Source organism: Xyrauchen texanus, chromosome 25 (assembly GCF_025860055.1).
Source record: "Xyrauchen texanus isolate HMW12.3.18 chromosome 25, RBS_HiC_50CHRs, whole genome shotgun sequence".
NCBI classification, from domain to species: Eukaryota; Metazoa; Chordata; class Actinopteri; order Cypriniformes; family Catostomidae; genus Xyrauchen; species Xyrauchen texanus.
Window position 1 is genome coordinate 8,566,088 of NC_068300.1, and position 25,237 is coordinate 8,591,324.

General features: G+C 39.4%; 1 protein-coding gene and 1 pseudogene across 1 annotated transcript in view; both read left to right on the forward strand.

Moving 5' to 3' along the window:
• LOC127619053 (elongation of very long chain fatty acids protein 4-like) overlaps nucleotides 1–10,537 on the forward strand; it is a 17,888-nt gene extending 7,351 nt beyond the window's left edge. Inside the window, exons 5-7 of the mRNA XM_052091774.1 lie at nucleotides 4,066–4,237; nucleotides 5,337–5,464; nucleotides 8,471–10,537. Coding sequence (XP_051947734.1) covers nucleotides 4,066–4,237; nucleotides 5,337–5,464; nucleotides 8,471–8,746 — 576 coding nt within the window. The 3' untranslated portion in view covers nucleotides 8,747–10,537. The remainder of the gene's footprint in view (nucleotides 1–4,065; nucleotides 4,238–5,336; nucleotides 5,465–8,470) is intronic.
• Nucleotides 10,538–15,007: 4,470 nt separating this feature from the next.
• Nucleotides 15,008–23,423, forward strand: LOC127619329 (protein SOGA3-like; annotated as a pseudogene).
• The last annotated feature ends 1,814 nt before the right edge of the window (nucleotides 23,424–25,237 follow it).

The following is a 25,237-nucleotide window of genomic DNA, read 5'->3' on the forward strand; positions in this document are numbered from 1 at the left end:
AGATGAATACAAGAATGCATCCTGTGTGAACGCCCCCCTCCCCCAGTGTGTGGAGTGGTGGTGGTGTAGTGGGCTAAAGCACAGAACTGGTATTCAGAAGGTTGCTGGTTCCACCACCATCGTGTCCTTGAGCAAGCACTTAACTCCAGTTTGCTCCGGGGGGATTGACACTGTAATAAGTGCTCTGTAAGTCGCTTTGGATAAAAGGGCAAGTCTGTTTTGTGGCTCAGTTGGTAGAGCGGTTCGGCGACTAATCGCGTGGTTCGATTCCTGGCCCACACGACGCCACATGCCGAAGTGTCCTTGGGCAAGACACCAAGTTGCTCCCAATGTCTAGCACCTTGCATGGCAGCTCTGCCGTCAATGGTGTATGAATGTGAATGGGTGCATGAGTCACAGTGTAAAACGCTTTGAATACCATTAAGGTTAAAAAGGTGCTATATAAGTTTTACCTCTCATTTGCTTTTAGGACACTATTGGTTAAGTTTTCTGTAGGTTAAAGTTTCAGGTTAGGGAGGAATGCTTAACTAATTAAAACCTCCATCTGATTACAACACAATTTCACTCACTTTTGGCGCCCCCTGCTGGACATTTCACTAGGAAACTGCAGCAAAACGTGTAATGAAGCACGTAATTGTGATTTGCAAAAATGACCCCAGATATTCCCAAAGGGAGGTTTTCTTCGATTTAGAGAACTTCTGAGTACAATTTTGTTTCCAGTGACAACACATATACAGTAGAGTATATACACATACAAATAGAAACAAATGGTAGCCATGATCTTATAGACTCTCAGTGCTCTGGTGAAAGAAGTATTTAATATTTTAAGGGATGAGGGGAAAGGTAGAAGACTGTAATCACGAGGACTGCAATACAGAATCACTGAATTTCCTCATGCTGTTGGCTTGGCATGTTTCATCGCCCTCATTAGCAAGCTGCGTTCCCCTGGTGATGTGAGGACAGTGATAGGGTCAGCACTCTCGCAATCTATTGGACTCGCCTCCTTATTTGTTGCGAATTGGAAACTTTCTACCAGGCCTTTATCATTTGTTTTTGGTACTTTCAAATGTCTTTTAGACTTGATTGTTTTAGCCTTGTCCAACACCAAGACTTGCAATAGTGTACTGTCAAAAACATATGAAAAAATACAAATTATTACATGTTTAAAACTTTGATGATCATTCTAAACAAAGAGTGAAATAAACATAAATATTTTGTGAAAAATAACTTTTATAAATATTTCCAAAAATGTAGTATGTCCCACAGTTGTGGCGTCATTTCCAACACAACAAAAATGTTGCCCCAAATAAAGTTTTTTTCAAAAGTTAGTGAACGCGCTTGAGATAAAATATGAGACAAGTGATGTTTGAAGAAAACAAATAAAATTCATTGTAAATCATTTAAAAAATCGAATGATTTAAAAAGTGTGAAAATGTAGTTTAGTTGCATGTATTTATGATTATAAAACTTAAAATGATTATAAGACTTCAAATGTTAGCTATGAAATTAGCTTTAGAAAGAAAAAGGAGTCAGACATTTTATTAAAAAAAATGTCATTTCCATCAGCGTTATTTCCGTGACAAAATTCTATTAAACTCAATACAGAATTTAAGGAGTGCTGGAAATGACTCTGTGGTGGGAATTTTCATGACTTTCAGAAAAAAGGCCGAAAATGTCACCTGTGATGCATACAATCACTGTTGTATTTGGTTAGCAGACAAAATAATAAAAAATATGTGAGAGTGTGAAAAATGTTTTAACCTCGTGCGACTCAGCATTCACTCAGGTGGACGTTGTATTTGGCTTTGCTCTACGCAACGCATAATTTAATTTAAACTGACTGATCTCAGTTCAGGAGACTTGTCCTGTCAGTTAAGGGTTAAACTTGTGATGTACAGAGTCATGTGACAAAATAACATGACGCCAATGTCAGCTCAGAGTTTGTCTTTGGGAGAAACGCCAACAAAAGTACATCTGGTAAGAAACCTCGTTGAGTTTCTACATTGAAACCTGTTTGAGTCAAAAGAGTCTCTAGTTTCATCTGATATGCCATTTTTAAAGTTTTTGTGATTTATCACAAAACGTCACGTTGCTAAACACAATGTACACTTATGTGTACAATAGCACTAGTTTTTCATTAAAAATCTTATATTTACTGTGCATTTTCACAGTGAGAATATGTTTTGCTTTCAGAGGCTTTATATGGAGTTAAGATGAAAATAAGGTGCATTTCGGACTGTTCTGAGACCAGTGCAGACAGACAGCACACTGGAGGTTAAGTCATCCACTAAACAGACAACAAGGGAGCATCCTATAGCTTTCCTATGATGCCAAGTGCATTTGATCCAAACTTCTTATCAAAAGTTCAGTTTCAGGCTGCGGATGACGTTTGGACCACTCAAAATGTTTGGCAGACATGGGACAATGAAAATCAGTCCTTAGATTCAGAATTTATAATGTATCATTTTATTTTAGTTTTTCTCAATCACTTTGGCTCATTTTTTGAAACAGTCTTAGCATTCTCTAAACTGTAAATGCACATTTCTTACATGTAAAGTTATATATAGTGAACAGAAAATTGCCACAATATGACAATTTTGGTAAAAATGGTAATTCTGTAAAAAAACAATAAATTGTACCTCCTCACAGTACGTAACACTACAAGTTCCCATCTTCTTGCTGGACATCCTGTCACTCATGTTGGTCTGGTCAGAGATTTAGCTGACATCACAAACATGCCATGTCTATACATGTATGTCCGACAGATTTTGATAACTGAATGGATCATTTTGCATGTGATGGCTCACACGATGAAAGAATGTTCAGAAGCTGTGAGGAGTGACAATTTCACTGAGAATGAACTTTGATCAGCAAGCCCTGTGCATTTAGTTACCGTGCAAAATGTATAGACAATTGTACTTACTCTTTTTACACACATGTGACAAAACACGTGCAATTAGCTTAAATGAATAAGAACGTCAAATCAGGTGTGAACAAGAAACTAATTGTACAGAGGTTTGATCTTATTGTTTATTAAAAACAAATTCTCATTCAAGAATTGAGCCAAAGCGATTGAGACAACTGTAACGTGGTTGGCTGTGATTGGATGATGCTGGTCATTACATGTATCAGAATTAATTATGCTAATTTCTGATTGGTAATATGCTCCAGCACTGGCTAGTACTTGTTTGTTTGACAGTGCAAAGAGAGAACATTGAGATGTTTTTGCTAAAGAAGAAAAAACTTAACAAAAGTCAAATCAAGTCAAATAATTTGTATTTGTATAGTTTTTTTATTTGTGCTTTTCCCAATATACATTGTTTCAAAGCAGCTTTACAGAAAATCAATGTCTCAAAAACATGAATAACCAACCCTCCTGTAAACATAATTAACAATTTGATTAAAAAAAAAGTAAATTAAATAAAATTCTGATGTTCTGTTGCTTGGTATTATTTGAAATTTCACAACTTAGACCCGCTGTCCACATATGTGGACATAGATTTTTTTTTTTTTTTTTGCATGCTTATTAGGTGCTACTACTAACAAATCAAAAGGGAAATGGAAAACGCACACAGCAGTCACGCTTGGGTCTCTTTTTTTTTCTCCCCAATTTGGATTGCCCAATTCCCAATGCGCTCTAAGTCCTCGTGGTGGCGTAGTGCCTCAATCCGGGTGGTGGAGACGAATCTCAGTTGTCTCTGTGTCTGAGACCGTCAATCTGTGCATCGTGGCTTGTTGAGCACGTTAAACATGACTGGCATCCACGCACAACTCACCAAACGCCCCACCGAGAGGGAGAACCACATTATAGCGACCACGAGGAGGTTACCCCATGTGACTCTACCCTCCCTAGCAACCGGCCCAATTTGGTTACTTAGGAGACCTGACTGGAGTCACTCAGCACACCCTAGATTCGAACTCGCGACTCCAGGGGTGAAAGTCTCAGGAGGTTAAAGAGACTTTACTTTGTAGGCGCCCACAGTCCTAAAAGTGCCAAAGTGGAAGAAACACACAGATAGACAGACATATATTGTAATATCATTAAGATTCTCTCTGTTCCTGCAGATAGCATCGGCTCTGTGGTGGTACTACATCTCTAAAGGGGTGGAGTTTCTCGACACAGTGTTCTTTATCATGAGGAGGAAGTTCAATCAGGTCAGCTTCCTGCACGTCTATCACCACTGTACAATGTTCATCCTGTGGTGGATCGGCATCAAATGGGTTCCTGGAGGGCAATGTGAGTACACATACACACCATTGACTTTTATTGTTTTTACACAACTGCTGTGCATTGAACAAGCACTACACGGACGGCTTTAATGGTTGCGCACTGTCACCACGTCAGCACTGAAAGCGTTTAAATGGGTTCATTCCTCCCGCAAACATGGATAGAGGAAAATGGGCCCCATGGCCGCGAGCTGGGCCCCATTGGAGTTGTAGGCCCCTGGGCTTCAGCCCTCATAAGCCTGTGTGTTAATGCGCCCCTGTCTATATGACCTCTATTGTTCTTAAATTAAGCTAATTACTATAGACTAACCCAACTGCTAAGTCTAAACCTAAGCTTAAACCAAAGCCTAAGCCAAAGAGACATATTTCAGCAATGCTGGACCCTAAGCATGGTTACATTAGAAATACACAAAGACACTTATTCACATGTGCACAGAGCACTCCATGACATCATTCATACACATTTAAAGAGGCGTATATGCACACAACCTCTTCATATACTGTATGCCTCACCAGATCATTGAGCTTTTAAAATACTTAATTCCACTCTATTTTCCCGGGAAAAGTAATTTGTAGACCAGCAGAATGGAACTTATTGAATCGAGTTTTTGTCTTTAGAAGGACATTGTTAGTAGTGCCTTGTATATTGTGGATTGGCCAAGGAAGTAGAGAGGTAAACAGAGGAATGGTGTGGGGATTTGAGGAGAGGGTAGGACGTTTAGAAGAGATTAGGGGGATGTGAAGGGGTCAAAGGTTTTGGAAGAGTACAGATGGCTGGAAGGTTGATAGAAGGGTGAACAAAGGAAAATGATATGAAAAGGGTGGCGGTCTGCTTTTAAATGAATGGATGTTGTAGTCGATTGATTAACACTTTACATTACAGTGTCAATGTTACACAATAGAAATGTTTCATCACAAATAGTTTCATATTCAGCACAATATGTTATTTTTATTCATTTGTGCATATGCAAATTCACTCATATTCCACAATTAACAAGTCTACATTAAACATATCATCCCAGAACTCCAGTAATTAGATCAATAGTTTCTTGGTCCACCATATTTAAGTGTTATTTTATATGTAACTAAACCTCCTCTATTCTTTGCAGCTTTCTTTGGCGCCACGATTAACTCAGGCATTCATGTGCTGATGTACGGTTACTACGGCCTGGCAGCGTTTGGTCCAAAGATCCAGAAGTACTTGTGGTGGAAGAAGTACCTCACCATTATTCAGATGGTAGAAAAGCACACTCATTACATAATGTACCACTTAACCTCTTCAACTCTGCGGACTCACAAGCGGGTACAAAAGTGGGCGCTATGTCGAGAAATGGTATACGCTGAAAACATTAAAGTCTCCGAATACATAAGTCAGGCATATGGCATACCGTTTGAAAGCTTAGAATCTGTTCTTTTCACGGATAACCATCACTTTTGCATTTATGCTACATAAAATTATATATACAGTGAGGAAAATAAGTATTTGAACACCCTGCTATTTTGCAAGTTCTCCCACTTAGAAATCATGGAGGGGTCTGAAATTGTCATCGTAGGTGCATGTCCACTGTGAGAGACATAATCTAATAACAAAAATCCAGAAATCACAATGTATGATTTTTTAACTATTTATTTGTATGATACAGCTGCAAATAAGTATTTGAACACCTGAGAAAATCAATGTTAATATTTGGTACAGTAGCCTTTGTTTGCAATTACAGAGGTCAAACGTTTCCTGTAGTTTTTCACCAGGTTTGCACACACTGCAGGAGGGATTTTGGCCCACTCCTCCGCACAGATCTTCTCTAGATCAGTCAGGTTTCTGGGCTGTCGCTGAGAAACACGGAGTTTGAGCTCCCTCCAAAGATTCTCTATTGGGTTTAGGTCTGGAGACTGGCTAGGCCACGCCAGAACCTTGATATGCTTCTTACAGAGCCACTCCTTGGTTATCCTGGCTGTGTGCTTGGTCATTGTCATGTTGGAAGACCCAGCCTCGACCCATCTTCAATGCTCTAACTGAGGGAAGGAGGTTGTTCCCGAAAATCTCGCAATACATGGCCCGGTCATCCTCTCCTTAATACAGTGCAGTCAGCCCTGTCCCATGTGCAGAAAAACACCCACAAAGCATGATGCTACCACCCCCATGCTTCACAGTAGGGATGGTGTTCTTGGGATGGTACTCATCATTCTTCTTCCTCCAAACACGGTTAGTGGAATTATGACCAAAAAGTTCTATTTTGGTCTCATCTGACCACATGACTTTCTCCCATGACTCCTCTGGATCATCCAAATGGTCATTGGCAAACTTAAGACGGGCCTTGACATGTGCTGGTTTAAGCAGGGGAACCTTCCGTGCCATGCATGATTTCAAACCATGGCGTCTTAGTGTATTACCAACAGTAACCTTGGAAGCGGTGGTCCCAGCTCTTTTCAGGTCATTGACCAGCTCCTCCCGTGTAGTTCTGGGCTGATTTTTCACCTTTCTTAGGATCATTGAGACCCCACGAGGTGAGATCTTGCATGGAGCCCCAGTCCGAGGGAGATTGACAGTCATGTTTAGCTTCTTCCATTTTCTAATGATTGCTCCAACAGTGGACCTTTTTTCACCAAGCTGCTTGGCGATTTCCCTGTAGCCCTTTCCAGCCTTGTGGAGGTGTACAATTTTGTCTCTAGTGTCTTTGGACAGCTCTTTGGTCTTGGCCATGTTAGTAGTTGGATTCTTACTGATTGTATGGGGTGGACAGGTGTCTTTATGCAGCTAACGACCTCAAACAGGTGCATCTAATTTAGGATAATAAATGGAGTGGAGGTGGACATTTTAAAGGCAGACTAACAGGTCTTTGAGGGTCAGAATTCTAGCTGATAGACAGGTGTTCAAATACTTATTTGCAGCTGTATCATACAAATAAATAGTTAAAAATCATACATTGTGATTTCTGGATTTTTTTTTAGATTATGTCTCTCACAGTGGACATGAACCTACGATGACAATTTCAGACCCCTCCATGATTTCTAAGTGGGAGAACTTGCAAAATAGCAGGGTGTTCAAATACTTATTTTCCTCACTGTATATATATATATGTATTATATATTAGAGCTGTCAGAATTAATGCATTAATGCGTGTGATTAAATTAAAAATCGCAATTAATGCATTTACCGTTCATAAAACATAAACACATGTTGGAAAGGGTGGAACCATTATAAAGTGTCCTCCCGGAGTCATAACGCTGATGCACACTACAAAACACACACACACACACACACACACACACACACACACACACACACACACACACACACACACACACACACACACACACACACACACCAGAGCCCTTCTACCAAGGCTAGCCTACAAGCTTATCATAAGATAGCAAAATGCAGCGGTCCCGTAGACATTCTATGAGCACTACTGTCGTAACAGGCTAGTCCCGCTTTCCGCTATGATAGTCGCGGTGGTTGTTATCTCACAAAATAAAAGAATCTTTGCACACACACAACAGCTCGTCCATGATAAAATTATAGAGAAAGGACCTTAATGCTATTTGATGTACAAAACAAGCCCAGCTGGGACATGTGATAGAAATCAAGTCTTTTTCAGAAGCATGTTAGGCACATTTTAATTACCACAGAAGAACGTCAAGTCTTAACTATCGCCAAAATGAAGAATGAGACGTTTTTATTTGCAAGCGCTCTTAATGTGAGGTTCAAAGTGGCGCTGGTGTTGACGAGGGGCACATTAATGCACGGGCTTATACGGGCTGAATCCCAGGGGGCTACAACTCCCATGGGGCCCGGCCTCGCTTTCAGCGGGTGACGCGGTTGTTGATATGGTGACGGTCCGCAAGCATTATGTACATATAAACATATTAATTCTATTCATCATAAGATTGTAAACATATACAATATTAGTGTCTTTTTAATTTGGGGATGTTTCTGAAAATATGAGCCAAATTTTTGGCGATTAGTCCACAGTATGTTTAAATGGTGAGCTTTTGATGGGAGTTGAAGAGGTTAAATCGTTCAATCAGAATATTTAAGTACATAAATTTGATTGGCTGAAGTGAAATGATGAATGGAAAGTAATCGTGTTGGCCCTACTGATTTGGTCGACTTATTTTAATACTGTATAATAATGTTCAAAGCACAAGATGCAGTGAGAATCAATGGAGGCTTCGTATTCATTCACTCAAAAGTTTGTGAAAAGTTGCAGATTTTCCAGACGTCCATTTGCTTTGTTTTTAGATTCAGTTTCATGTCACTATTGGCCACGCAACCCATTCCCTCTACACGGGCTGCCCATTCCCGGCCTGGATGCAGTGGGCTCTGATCGGCTACGCGGTCACCTTCATCATCCTCTTCGGAAATTTCTACTATCAAACCTACCGCCGCCAGCCACGCCTCAAACCAGCCAAATCTGCCGCCAACGGCCACAACACAGCAACCAACGGCACCAGAAAGGCACCGGAGGTGATGGAAAATGGAAATAAGCAAAAGAAAGGAAAGGCAAAGGATGAATGAAAAGTAGGATGGATATGGAAGGATGTGTTAAAGAGATTAAGCACTGGTTACTGTGGGCTTCATAAAGGGGACTGATCCATGTAATCACGACCTCTACAGAATGTTCGGTAATTGGCTGAGTTGTTTTTTTGTTAAGTTGATTAAGCATGGTAGTGAGCATGTTAGGATTGAGATATTTCAAACTAGGGACATTTCTAAGAATCTTACGAAAGATACTTGCTAACTTGGAGCCGCTGTTTAGACGATTCCGACTCCGCCAAGCATTCCAGTTGGATTCAATGCAAGATTCCTTGGCTTCCAGTGTGACATCACTCTAAAATGTCCCTAATGTCAGTTGTTCTCAATTCTGGTACTCAACGACCCACAGCACTGCACATTTTGGATGTCTCCATTATCTAACACACCTTATTTAACTCTCGGCTTATTAAAGGAGCCTCCAAGGCTTTCTTAACACTGCAGGGGAAATACGTTTTTTTAGACGACTGTTCAAACTCCCAAGTTGCACGTGGCCAGACCTGATTGTTTTTGCACACGAATGCATGAAATCCGATCTCACCATTCAGTACGTTTACACACGCCGTTATAATCGAGCTGGGTGATTCTCACGAAACCTGTCAAGAAAATTACCTTGTCCTATTTTACTCCAAAATCTAAAGAAACAAATGAGAAATCATTTTGCATTTCCTTATGCGACCTCTCGTCCTTCTGCGAGGACATTGTGTTTTGGCTAAAAGCATCGTATAAAAGCAAGCTACTTTGAGGTGTTCGCTTATCATCTAGGGGGCTAAAACTCTGTTTTGCATTTGTTTTTTAACCACATAACTACTGTTGAATATGCTTTTTCACATCCATCAAATCCTAGTTTATTCTCTTAATGGTCTTATTTAATGGGAGTAGCTGATGGCACAGAAATGCCAATGGCTTTGGACTAGTATCTTGAAATTCCCCTCTACTGGTTTCAATGGCTGCCAATTTTCTTGATGCTCTTGAACAGATTTTTCACTAAATTAGGTAAATCAGGGAATCATTTCCATCAGTATAATCCCACAAACTAGCTTTCATAGACTGTTCAATTTTACAGCTATTACTATTGTCTTTTTGAATATTGCTTTGTAGTTAAACAATGGTGTTTTTACCAATAGGGAAAGTGGCAGTAAAATGTAAAACACATGTTGCAACATGTTACTGAAGACAATACTGTACTTTTGGAACTGTGCAGTTGGTGAACAAAACCATTGCAATCATTATTTGCACTTCACCAAACAACGTCCTGAGACAGCATACGGTAATGATGGTGCCATGGCTTTATACTCAGGTAGCTTGTAACAGATGTTTATCCCACATTTAAAGTCAGCACATGCCCACACTCATATCCATTCACATCTTTGTGTATTTCTCTGTATTGCTTTAAACGTGTAGTTCTCATGACAGTGTCTAGGTGGTCATATTGCATTCGATGCATATTCAATTTTAAGAAATTCACTTTTCTCTGTTGCCTGTCTGACCACAACCCCAAATTTGAAAAACTAGAAGGTAGAAATCAGAGCGAGTTGTTGTGAACATGTTACAACAACTAAACTCTATTTTCTCAGCCGTAAACTGCTGCAGTAAGCTGTATATTTCTGTATGAATACTCGTAAATTAAGCAGGTTCTAATGCTCAGTGGATGTATTTCTGATTTGCTAATCATCCTGTATGCTACAACAGCTTCCTCTAATATTAAATCATTAAACCAACTGCTGCAGATCTGAATAAAATAAACAGGGTCAACCTTTCTTTCTTTTTCTGTCAGTCTTTTTCATCTGTGTGTTAGACTGGGCAAGTGTCACTTATAAACTGCTCACACTTAAGAGTCTGTGAATGCTGTGAATGCATTGATTGCAACAGGGTTGGAAGAACGGAGAGGGAAAACGCAAGGGGTTTTGCATTTTCCTCAAAAAATATATGTAGTTTTAATCACTTGATGTTGTTGACTCAGAACTAGTAGTTATTTTTTCCACATCTGTAGTTCAGTTTGGATTGTCAGCAGAGGCAAAAATTTCATCAAAATGTTGGGGGGGACAATAAACATAACAATTCTCAAGAGCAATTTTTGAAGGGGACACCAAGGTGTTTTTTGTTGTTGCCCCGTTTGCATTTGTATTATTTTATTTCTTAAACAATTATTTTAGAATATATCATTATATTATTTACAATACACATATTTTAATGATATTTTAGGGGGGGACAACCCACAGATGGGGGGTGGGGGGGGATTTCCACCTATGATTGTCAGTACTAAGGAGTGCTTTAAGCTCAGCGAAGTTATTAAAAGGAATAGTTCACCCAAAAATACAATTCTCTTATCCCAGATGTGTATGACTTTCTTTAGTAGAACACAGATTTTTAGAAGAATATCTCATCTCTGCAGGTCCATATAATGAAAGTGAAGGGTGATTAGAACTTTGTAGGTCCAAAAATCACATAAAGGCAGCATAAAAGTAATCCATACGACTCCAGTGGTTAAATCCATGTCTTCAGAAGTCATATGATAGGTGTGGGTGAAAAACAGATCAATATTTAAGTCCTATTTTACTACGACTTTCACATTCTTTTGTTTTGGTGATGCGCATTATTTGTGCATATCGCCACCTACTGGGCACGAATGAGAATTTATAGAAAAAAAGTACATTTTCCTTAAATATTTATCTGTTTCTCACCCACACCTATCATATCACTTCTGAAGACATGGATTTAACCACTGGAGTCTTATGGGTTACTTTTATGCTGCCATTATGTGTTTTTAAAGCTTCAAAGTTCTGGCTTCCATATACTTGCATTGTTTGGGTGAACTTTTCCTTTGAGCTACGCAGAAGATCAAAGCCCTCGTTTAGACCCATCACCTTTTTCCTGGTTATTAGCAGACCCTCTATCGCCCCTCTCTCCTTCCTGCTCGTCCAATTGAGTGTCCTCAGGGCGAAGATGGAGATGTCCAGGCCAGGGCTTTGAGGGGTTGGGCAGACAGATCTGGTCTAATCAGCCAGTAAATTGGCTTTCGCTGTAAAAGAGCTTATATCCACGTCAGAGTATGCAATGTTATCCAGGTCACAGTGGGAGAAGCACACTAAGTGGGTCTCAAACAAACACACACACACAATAAACATATAGACACATATACAAAGATAAAATACTCAATAATACATTAAAGCTAGAAATGTTCTATGCGTTGCATGCCATAAAAAATAAAATAGAAAATACAGTGGGGTTCAAATGTCCACATTGATAATAATACATCTGGAAAATAAACATAGAAATAATAAGTAAACAAATAAATACTCTGATTTAAAATGAATAAGAAATGTTACAGATTATGCATTATTTCTAAGTTGCAAATAAAATTGTGGCGCTGACCTTGACAACTCGTTCTAAAATCATGATGGATAACATGGACCATCAGGTTTTGCACAGACTGCCATGCCAGTTTAAGTACATGCTGTCCAAGGGGGACGTATCAATTACAAAAAAAATAATGCATGCTGGTAAAATATGTTATAAAACAATTCTGATAAATGAATGCAAAATAGAAGTACTTGCACTCGTGGTTGTTGCCCCTAAAATACACAGCTGGAAATCTCAATGATAGAAATGCTCCATATCTAGAATGCCAAATGAGAACACATTGCATGCATTGAATCTGTAAATTGAAGACGTTTGTTCAAAATAGTTTCAGTCATAATACCACCTTTAAATTCTTATTCTTCAAACCTCTTCAAACTTTCTCTTTCTCTCTCTGTCTGATCAAGGATATTTGTCAGTAAGAGGATTGTAGATTGACTAGAGATTTCCACTATGCCTATTAACAGAAAGCGGTTTCACCTTTCACTCAACCTGTTCCACTGATAGTATATGCTGCAAACACTGGCTGAGATAATTAGCACATTGTCTTCACAAACAGCCTCTATCATGGACTATGCATGTACACTTTCTAATGTAAATGCATTGCTTTCATAGTGTCAGTGTGATATATCTTCTTACTAATATGCTATAGTGTCCCTAGTAAAAATACTGGGCCTGTGGTGCAGTTGGTGAGAAGTAGGACCAGCAGATTGATGAATATTGGACTGACAGTTCACCTCTAAATGTAAAACCTTGTCTCAGACCTCAAATCTGCATTTGTCAGATGCTTTTATATAAAGCGACTTTCTGGTAATTGAACCCACAACCTTGGCTTTACTGGTGCCCTACTCAACCAGTACAGCAGCGCTACTTGAATAAAATACTTTGATGCAATAGTTTGCTTCATTCTACTTGTTGAACAGAAATAAGCTAAACTATTTCTAGCTCATGGATGCAATGGATATAGCTGCAGGTAGAGCTCAAAACAGACAGCAAAGATATAGGGAGCACCTAACTTAATCCTTTCTCTAATGACACCACCTTCTGTAGTTGCCACAACTCAAACAACTCCCCGCCCCCAAAAAAAAAAAATGGGGGAGTTGTGACACCGCCCTCTTTTAGAGATCCCGCTCACATTTTGAGTTCTCCGGCCTGTAGCTATACTTTCTTAGCACTGCAGGTGGCGCTCTCTTGTGGCCATAGGTGGTATAACAGAATAACATAGGTGCAATTCAAAGCATTTGACCTAAGTGAAGCATTAGATAAGATGAAATGAGCCAACACGTTACGCAGAACGGGCCGATTTCTCTTCCCAGTCCACCCCTGATGGGAGAGCTTGATTTAATAGTTCACCCAAAAATGAAAATGATGTCATCATTTACTCATGTCGATTTTAAACTCACATGACTTGTGGAAACTTAACTTTGGGACAATGTACCTGGACACTCTTTTCCATATAAAGTGGAGGTCCATGAAAAAGTTACTCACTGAAAATCTTCTCTTGTGACAGCTAGTCGAACAAGACCCAAGAAATTGCCCCCCAAATAAATATGAACATTGTTCATTGTCTGTCTATCTATCTATCTATCTATCTATCTATCTATCTATCTATCTATCTATCTATCTATCTATCTATCTGTCTGTCTTTCTATATCTATCTATATGTCTGTCTGTCTATCTATCTATCTATCTATCTATCTATCTATCTATCTATCTATCTATCTATCTATCTATCTATCTATCTGCCTGATCTGTCTGTCTGTCTGTCTGTCTGTCTGTCTGTCTGTCTATCTATCTATCTATCTATCTATCTATCTATCTATCTATATCTATCTATATGTCTGTCTGTCTGTCTATCTATCTATCTATCTATCTATCTATCTATCTATCTATCTATCTATCTGCCTGATCTGTCTGTCTGTCTGTCTGTCTGTCTGTCTATCTATCTATCTATCTATCTATCTATATGTCTGTCTGTCTGTCTATCTATCTATCTATCTATCTATCTATCTATCTATCTATCTATCTATCTATCTGCCTGATCTGTCTGTCTGTCTATCTATCTATCTATCTATCTATCTATCTATCTATCTATCTATCTATCTATCTATCTATCTATCTATCTATCTATCTATCTGTCTTTCTATATCTATCTATATGTCTGTCTGTCTATCTATCTATCTATCTATCTATCTATCTATCTATCTATCTATCTATCTATCTATCTATCTGCCTGATCTGTCTGTCTGTCTATCTATCTATCTGCCTGATCTGTCTGTCTGTCTATCTATCTATCTCTCTGCCTGATCTATCTATCTGTCTGTCTGTCTGTCTGTCTCTCTGTCTATCTATCTGTCTTTCTATCTATCTGTCTGTCTATCTATCTATCTATCTATCTATCTATCTATCTATCTATCTATCTATCTATCTATCTATCTAATGTCTGTCTGTCTGTCTGTCTATCTATCTAATGTCTGTCTGTCTATCTGCACTGTAAAACATGTCTGCAATTTTGATGGTAAAAGACTGTACAAATGCTACAAAACAAATTGTTAATTGATTAACGATCATTAACTGTATAATATACAGTAAATAAAACTAATATATAGACAATATGGCAGTTTTTACAATAAAATGTTGTAAAAATTACATTTTTAGATGTGAAAAGTATGATTTTCTTGTATAATTTATGGTAAAAATGTACATAATATTTTACATAAGTACTTTTAAATTATTGTTAAAACATTTTTTTTAAATTAAAAAATAAAATCTATCTGTCTGTCTGTCTGATCTATTTATCTGTCTGTCTGTCTATCTATCTATACAATTTACAAAATAAAACTTTCAAATAAAATTGACAGAAACGACTTCAGAGTGAAAAATGAGAAACTGAGTTCTCACACTTCCTTCATTATATCATTGGTTACGTCAGCTCATGAATATTCACCGCATCTGTCTCGCGTGCCTAAGCAGTGCCTGGTACCCTCGAGCTGCCGAACTGTCCTACAGTACTCACACAAGACATAAAAGCAATTACAGGTTCTCATGCAGGTAAGAAAGTATCTATTATTGTTGAAGAATAACTCAAATTAAGATTGCAACAAGGATGCAACCATTCTAATATATCTTGATTTGTTTTATTTGCGCATCTTCCATGTTAAGATTAACAGCGGCCAGTGTTAATTATCAATCTATCTATAATAACTCAACTACAATCATCACATTTTTAATCCATTGTATGTTATTGATCTGGACGTAATAAACTTTTATGCAATGTGTTGTGGAAGTTACTCTTACTCGTTCATACTTATTACGTACAGAGGATTCTCCTTTAAACGACATACAATGGATGATATTAACAGCCATTAACATTCTTTGATTATCGTTCTTCCCCTAAAAAAAATGCTGTTCTTTAATTGCTTTGCATGTGGTTTTCAATGCATACTGGATAAAATAATAAACTATCATATGATTTATATAAGTATAGCCTAATTATATACAATTCTATTAATGGTCTAATTACATTTCCCCCTTCTCATAAATGAAACAAGCCATGTAAAGTGCTTTTGGAGGTCCTTTATATGACATGAGGAGCTTCGCCGCAAGTGGCGCTGCGGATTTTCCAGCATCCGCGGACAGAAGAGAAGGGAGGAGGCGATCGCACTCTCCATCAACCGCACAAACACTCTCTAAACCGGCCTCCAAACCCATTGACAGCCGCACCACACCATCCACTGCCCCAAAGCTCAGAGGTAAAGCCTGTAAAGGACTTGAGGGAGAGCAGGTGGTCCAAGAGGGACGTGTGGTGAGAGTGAGAGGCGCAGCAGCTGTTCGTGGTGCTGAAACAGATGCGGTTTGGGGAACTGAGGAGCGGATTGATCGCCCTCCACCACCGGACAAGCGTCGTTCGCTGCGGGTAACCTGCATCAAGAGAGACTCGTCTGCGGAGCTGCCCAACGGTGGTGTGAGGGGGACTGAAGCCGCTGCAGGAGGAGAGTACGTGGGCTGTAGACCGGCCTTCTGGGGCGGGGGCTGTTTGCAGTCGGAGATCATCCAGTATCACATCAACAAGCGCTTGAAGAAAAGAGGCAGGATGCAGTGCAAAGCATCAGGAGACACGAGCGTTGCCGCCGAGCCCGTGACACAGCAGAATGAAGCACTACAGGACGAGATCGACAAATTAGAAGAAGAAAACGAGGATCTTAAGGTTTGTCTGCGATACTTGAGAAAATGATAGATAGATCAGAGAGAGAGAGTGAGACAGACAGACAGACAGACAGACAGACAGACAGACAGACAGACAGACAGACAGACAGACAGATAGATAGATAGATAGATAGATAGATAGATAGAAAATAAATAGTGTCAGACAGACAGATAGATAGATAGATAGATAGATAGATAGATAGATAGATAGATAGATAGATAGATAGATAGAGAGTTAGACAGACAGATAGATAGATAGATAGATAGATAGATAGATAGATAGATAGATAGATAGATAGAGAGTTAGACTGAAAGACAGACAGACAGACAGACAGACACAGATAGATAAATAAGACACAGTTAGACAGACAGATCAGAGAGAGAGAGTTAGACAGACTAGATAGATAGATAGATCAGAGAGAGATAGATAGATAGATAGATAGATAGATAGATAGATAGATAGATAGATAGATAGATAGATCAGAGATAGATCAGAGATAGATAGATAGATCAGAGAGAGAGAGTGAGACAGACAGACAGATAGATACAAAATAACTAGTGTCAGACAGACAGACAGATAGATAGATAGATAGATAGATAGATAGATCAGAGAGAGAGAGTGAGACAGACAGATAGATAGATACAAAATAAATAGTGTCAGACAGACAGACAGATAGATAGATAGATAGATAGATAGAGAGATAGATAGATAGATAGATAGATAGATAGATAGATAGATAGATAGATAGACAGACAGACAGACGAGACAGACAGACTAGATAGATAGATAGATACAGAGATAGTATCAGATAGATAGATAGATAGATAGATAGATAGATAGAGAGATAGATAGATAGATCAGAGATAGATCAGAGACAGATAGATAGATCAGAGACACAGTTAGACAGACAGACAGATCAGAGAGAGAGAGTTAGACAGACTAGATAGATAGACAGACAGACAGACAGACAGACAGATAGATAGATCAGGCAGAGAGATAGATAGATAGATAGATAGATAGATAGATAGATAGATAGATAGATAGATAGATAGATAGTTAGATAGAGAGTTAGACAGACAGACAGACAGACAGAGATGGACTGATAGATAGAAATAGATAAGACAGAGTTAGACAGACAGACAGACAGATAGATCAGAGAGAGAGTTAGACAGATAGATAGATAGATCAGAGACAGATAGATAGATAGATAGATAGATAGATAGATAGATAGATAGATAGATAGATAGATAGATAGATAGATAGATAGATAGATAGATAGATAGATAGATCAGAGAGAGAGTTAGACAGACAGACAGAAAGAGATGGACTGATGGATGGAAATAGATAAGACAGAGTTAGACGGACAGACAGACAGATAGATCAGAGAGAGAGTTAGACAGATAGATAGATAGATCAGAGAGAGACAGATAGATAGACAGACAGACAGACAGATAGATAGATCAGAGAGAGAGAGTTAGACAGACAGACAGACAGATAGATAGATAGATAGATAGATAGATAGACAGACAGATAGATAGACAGATAGACAGACATACAGACAGACAGACATATAGACAGACAGACAGATAGACAGACAGATAGATAGACAGACAGACAGACAGACAGACAGATAGATAGATAGATAGATAGATGTTGCTTAATGCTTAATGTTTTCAATATAATTAAGATTTTCTTAATGAGCACACTCTGGTTGTCTTAGAATGAGATCGAGGAGATGCGGACGGAGATGGAGGAGATGCGTGACACCTTTTACGAGGAGGACACCTGTCAGTTGCAAGACATGCGGCGTGAGCTGGAGCGCGCAAACAAGAACTGCCGCATCCTTCAGTACAGGCTCCGCAAGGCCGAACGCAAACGCCTACGCTACGCTCAAACAGGAGAAATTGACGAGGACCTCCTGAGGAGCTTAGAGCAAGATTTGAAGGCAATACCAGATGTTCTTATCTTAAAATACATGCCATGAGAAAGTGTGAATGCCTGCGTTGCTTTTTACTCGCCCTCAAAGACCTATTTTTATAGTGCTTTTGAAAAAATTATTATTAACTTGTCAGTTAGGTGATGCTTCTCTCAAAAGCAACTGTGCTCTTGTAACAGAGATAATTCCAGCCATTCCAGATGTGTTTGACTTTCTTTTTAGAAATACCGAAGATGTTTAGAAGAATATCTCAGTTCTGTCATTCCATACAGTGCAAGTGAACAGTTACAAAAACTTTTAAGTTGGTCTGTTCTCACCCAAAAACGATTGGATCGCTTCAGAAGACATTGATTACACCACTGGAGTCGTATGGATTACTTTTATGCAGCCTTTATGTGCTTTTTGAGCTTCAAAGTTCTGGTCACCATTAACTTGCATTGTATGGACCTACAGAGGTGAGATATTCTTCTAAAAAGCTTTGCTTGTGTTCTGCAGGGAAAAGAAAGTCATGCACATCTGGGACGGCATGAGGGTAAATGAGAGAATTAAACATTTTGGGTGAACTATCCCTTTAAGTGTTTTGCTTAATTGATAGCTCATGATTCAACAGATCAGACCTTTTAACAAAATCTCACCTTGACATTTTTTCTGAAAGGTTGCCAAGGATGTGTCCGTGAGACTTCACCATGAGTTGGAGAATGTAGAGGGAAAACGAACAAAGACAGAAGAAGAGAACGAGCGACTGAGACAGAAACTGATTGAGGTGGAAGTCACCAAACAGGCTCTGCAAAATGAACTGGACAAAGCCAAAGAGGTGCTGTAGACCCACAAACACTGAGACCTAATCATTTATATTTGCAAGTACACTTGTAAAGTCACTACACACTCATATTCAGGCACACTTGATTTCAAGCATTCATGCATGTTCTTTTTGTCTAGTCTCAAAAACGAAGAGGAAGCAAGGATGCACAAAAGCCTGAAAGGAAGACTCAGACTCCAACAGAGGTGAGCTTGAAACATTGTCCTTCTCAGAAACCAGTAATGTGTCCCAGAGGGTTGAAACGAAAGCTAAACAAACAGACAAAAAAAAACAACAAAACAATGATGTGTCTGTATTTGGAAAAAAAAACACTTCAATGAACATGCTGACCTTTTGTGACAAATTTACCCCAAGTGCAGGGCATGATGTCACACTATAAACCAATGGCGTACTGTAGGTTTCATGTGAACATTGGTGGATTGAAGGGGGAACGTGTCCCCACCATCACAACCACAAAATTGGCACCTCTCTTTCAATTTACACCTGCCTTAAACAGCCTATTTGAAGCTTTTCAATAAAAAAAAAGCCTAAAATAGTTAAAAAAAAGACAAAAAAAAACAATAATGAGGCACAAAAAATTATTAATGTAACAACAAAAATGGAAAAGTTAACATACAAAAATATACAAACATTGTTTTGGCCAACATATACTGTTATGGATAAATTGTATACATTTATCACATTTAAAGGTGCACTCAGTCATTTTATTTTTAATTTGTCATCTTGGACTTACACTGATATGTAGAGGCCTGGATGCATCATCATCATCAAACACAACAGTTTTCTGTTACCAATGGCAATGTAGAAATGCACAAGTCACAGTTAACTATGATTCATGTAAGCGCAGCGTAGTTCTAGCGGGAAGACTAGCAGCTGTACATCATCGCACCATTAGCTGGGTAACTCCTAGCCAATCGCATGTAAGCCATTGCTTTATAAGTCCGCTCACAATCTATCACATTGCTGGTTTGGTGCGCTAACACTGCAACCTCCACCACCCCACCACCACCAGTTGAGCCCCGTCCTGCATGGGGGTAGGCTCCTAGCCCCTGCCTCCTGTCTCCGGCAGGACATGGCGGTTCCGGGTACAACTCCCTCGGACCGCCGGACGGGGCCTACGCCAAAGAGAGAGACATTACTTTCTGTTTTACATTTATCAAATAAATGGCATCTTAAACTTCACTCAAGCCTGCATGTCTTCCCTATAGAAATTGAATCCATGAGATAAAGTGTCCAATAACAGGAAGGTTACTGTGAATAAGTAGTATTTTGCTGGTCATGTGCTCCTAACATGGCGGCCCCCATGAGGGGACCCTTTCCATGTAGAATAAAACCACTTTTATAAGTTTAATTTCATTTGAGTAGTCATTAATTTATACATGTGTATAAATATATCTGAATGTGTGCCAATATGGTTTGATTATGTTCACTTGTTTACCCAAGAGCTATTACAAAATCATAATGATAGTAAAAATGTACTTTGGCGAGTAGAATTCACAAAACCTTTTGCTAGAGAAAATACACATTTGCGCAATTTAACTTTAGACTCCAAATCCTATCGTTACTAAGATATAGCCCTTGTGACAACTTCCCTGTAAACAACTAGCCTCGTCCCCCCTATATCAATTGGTCCTTATAATCAATCTTTTCAGTTGCATGTATTTCGGATCTGCTTTGCTACTCTTGTGTTTGGTGTAGAACTTTGAAGCATTGTTTCTATTAAGCCAAAAACATGTGACGCAACTCTTCTGTCCTCAGGAAGATAATGAGGACTTGAAATGCCAGGTGGCATTCATTAAAGAGGAAGCGACATTAATGAGGAAGAAAATGGCAAAGATTGACAAGGAAAAGGACCGCTTAGAACAAGAATTACAGAAGTATCACTCCTTCTATGGGGATCTGGACAGTCCCCATCCAAAGGGTGAAGCTGGTGGCCCTCCCACGACCCGAGAATCAGAGCTGAAACTCCGCTTGCGACTGGTGGAAGAGGAGGCCAACATCCTGGGGCGTAAAATTGTTGAGTTGGAGGTGGAGAACCGTGGCCTGAGAGCAGAGCTGGATGACCTTCGAGGGGACGAGACATCCAATGGGGGTCTATCTGGAGCTGAAGGAGGATTGGGGCGTGAGCAGGGATCAGAGTTGTCAGAGCTTAGGCAGCAACTACAGCTCGTGGAGGATGAGGCAGAACTTCTAAGGAGGAACCTGGCAGATGTAGAGGAGCAGAATAAGAGAGTGACATGTGAGTTGAACAAACTGCGCTTTAAAGAGGGCACAAGGCATACCTCAGGTGGCAATTCATTTGGCGGCACCAATGGAGCAGGAGACGCCTCCAAAGCCGAGGCATTGCAGGAGGAGCTCAAGGCAACTAGAAAACAGATCAACGACCTGAGCGGGAAGGTGATGCAGCTTCAATACGAGAACCGAGTGTTGCTTTCCAATGTGCAGCGATATGACCTAGCATCGCACCTTGCCGTCACACAACGCGACAGTGACGCAGAGAGTGACAGTGGTCCTGGAATTGGAGGGCGTAGAGAAGCGATGAGGACTCGTCTTCCTCTCGCCTCCCTCCCCATCGTAAACGCGAGGGTCCTGTCGGTGGAGAAAGTGACTCGGAGGAAGTCTGCAATGCTCGTTGCCTCACGCCAACTCGTCCTCTGTATTCGCCCGACTCAGTCGCCTCCTTTCTCGCTCTATACGGGACAGGCAGCAGATGATTGACATCCGTGCCGAAGCAGAGCGATTGGGACGAACCATTGACCGGCTCATAGCTGACACTAGTACAATCATAGCGGAGGCACGGGTGTTTGTAGCTAATGGGGATCTTTTCGGTCATATGGAAGACGATGAGGATGGTGGACGGATAAGGGAGCATGAGCTACTCTACCGCATTAATGCTCAGATGAAGGCCTTCAGGAAGGAGCTACAGGGGTTTATTGACCGACTAGAAGTTTCAAGACCTGAAGAAAGAAATTCAGAAGAACCGTTGTCTGTGAGTCTGACGAAAGTCTGTGTGTCTATGTGAAACAAGAGTAATAGTATGTTTGATTGTATGATGTAGAATAAGAAAGTTCACCCAAAAACTAAAATGTCATTTACTCACCCTAATGATGCGTCAAACCTGTATAATGATCTGTCTTCAGTGGAACACAGTAACCAGTAGAAGGACAAAAAAGCACCGTAAAAGATGTCCCTATGAATCTTGTGTTATATTTGAGGTCTTCTAAATTCTATAGATGTGTGTGATACACCAACAGACCGAGAAAGAATATGTTACTAAAGGAATATTCCGGGTTCAATACAAGTTAAGCTCAATGGACTCAATATTGATTACCACAAAAACAATTTGGTCTCATCCCTTCTTTTCTTTTAAGAGATGGAAAAAATGTGGTTAGAGTAAGGCACTTACAATGAACGTGAATGGGGCCAATCCATAAACCATTGGCGTGAATGGAGCCAATCCATAAACCATCCATAAGACAAATTTTGGATGACATAAGAGTGAGTAAATGATGAGAGAGTTCAACTTTTTTGGGTGAACCCTCCCAAGTGCTTTTAACATTTAGCAAACTAGCAAGCATACATTTGTGGAATGCTAAGATTATATAAACTATGCAAAATTAAAAATGTTGATGGCCATAATATCTTAACCTTTCTCTCTTTCTCTCTGATCCTGTCTTCCCACTCACCCCTGATTTTAATGGACGTTTTTTAATACTGTCGGTTAATCACCCAGATGTTTCAGCCCATCATTTTATTCATCCTCATTCTAGTGTTGTTCTCCTCTCTCTCATATGCCACTATTTTTAAACTTGTATTTCTTTTTACCCTTTTTTTTGTCCTGTGATTACCAGCCATCCACTCCTTAGCATAGTTTTCCATTTTGTTTTCGTTTGTTTGTCGATGTTCTTCTGTATGTCACCATGGTTACAGAATCACAGGATGGTCACTTTCCAAGCACACGCTGCATGTTTAAGCACAGAAGTCTTTTAAACCTAAATTACCAAAAACCTGAGGACTGTATCACTTAAATCACATATATATGGCTGCCGATGGAAAGTACATCAACAAGATCTACCGTTTTTATTTGCTACTAAGAACTACTATTAGACACACCAGGAAATATTATGCACATTTCTCTGAAGACATCAGTACTCTACATTCCCTGGTGCCATTGGAAACTACAATACCCAGAAGACATTTCTTTCATTAAGGACTATGGCAATCAGATGGCACATAGACGATTGCTGTGTATTTGCCACCAAAGACTTGAAACAAAATATGCAACTGCGATTGACCACTAAGAGGCACATTAACACATTACCCAATCAACAGAAAACCATTGCCTGACAATTACATACCAAGGTGAGTGAGAATTCAACCTAAGGGCATACAAATGTTTGTTCAGATAGGATATACGTACAGGGGCAAGAAAATGTATGTGAACCCTTTAATTGGTCATAAAATGTGATCTCGTCTTCATCAAAGTCACTAGTATAGACAAACAAAATGTGCTTAAGCTAATAACACACAAACAATTATAATCGTTTAATGTCTTCATTGAACACATCCCATTAAACATTCACTGTGCTGTGGAAAAAGTAAGTGAACCCTTGGATTTAAAAACTGGTTGATCCTCCTTTGTTAGCAAAAACCTCTACCAAGCGTTTCCGGGAGTTACGGTTTAGACATGTACAACATTCAGAAGGTATTTTGGACCATTCTTCCTTTCAGAACTGCTTCAGCTCAGTCGTATTCTTAGTATATCTGGTGTGAACGGCTCTCGTGAGGTCATTCCACAGCATCTCTATTGGGTTAAGGACTGGCTCTGGGCCACTCCAAAAGGTGGATTTTCTGTTTTGAAGCCGTTCTGTAGTGGATTCATTCTTTTTACCTCATTGAGCATTCTGCGGTGTGCCTTTTGAGTTATCTTAGCAGGACGGGCACTTCTAGGGAGAGTAGCCACAGTACTAAATCGTCTCCATTTATAGACAATTTGTCTTAACTGTGGACGGATGAATATCTAAGCTATTCTAGGTAGCTCTGTAACCCTTTCCAGCTTTATGCAAAGCAACAGTTCTTGATTGTAGGTCTTCTGAGATCTCTTTTTTGCGAGGCATAGTCCATATCAGCAGATGCTTCTTGAGAATAGCAAACTCAAAATGTTTGAGTGCTTTTTATAAGTCAAAGCAGCTCTAACCGACACCTGCAATTTTGTTTCATTAATTGGATGCCAGACTTGCCAACTCCTGAATCTATCTTTTGCTGACGTCATTAGCCTAGGGGTTCACATACTTTTTCCAACCATCACTGTGAATGTTTGAATTGTGTATTCAGTATATACAAGAACAATACAATCATTTGTGTGCTATTAGTTAAAACAGATAATGTTTGTTCATTAATGTAATTTTATATTTTTTAATATTGTAACCAGAATAAGACAAATGTATAAATGCAGGTAATTCCAAAGGGTTCACATGCTTTTTATTGCCAATTTATAACATGTTGAAGGGATATGAAAATTGGTTATCATTTACTCACCCTCATTTTGTTCCAGCATTTGACTTTCTTCTGTAGAACACAAAAGGAGATGTTAGGCAGAATGTTAGTCTCAGGCACCATTGACTTACATTGCATCTTTTTTTCAATGAAAGTAAATGGTGACAGAGACTGAAGATTCTACCTAACATTTTATTTTGTATTCCACAGAAGAAAGAATGACATTTGTAATGACATGAGTGTGAGATGTCTTTTCAAACCTATCTCCTTCTTTTGCAACATTGTTGTTTTTTGTTTGCATATGCTAATGTGCCCAGAAACCATTTGAGACTGCGGCCAATAGTAGGGCAGAATTAACACCTGTACGTTTACTGCGAAACAACCACATGTGTCAAATATATGTATGCTGAAACAAGCGTGAGGCGCCCGTTAAGTATGCCGTTAAGTACACTTAGTATGCTCTAAATCTATCCGGTGGCATCTTAAAAATAAAATGAACAGAGTGTGTTGATGGTCACAAATAGTTTTTTGCCCATTGGCGTTAATAGAAGGTGAAACAACTGGAATGAAAGTCACAAGACCGCAATCTGCCAAGTCCTAAAAGCAGACTAGCAACAGCTTCACAGAGGTGGGGTAGAAGAAGTGGGCATTTCAAAA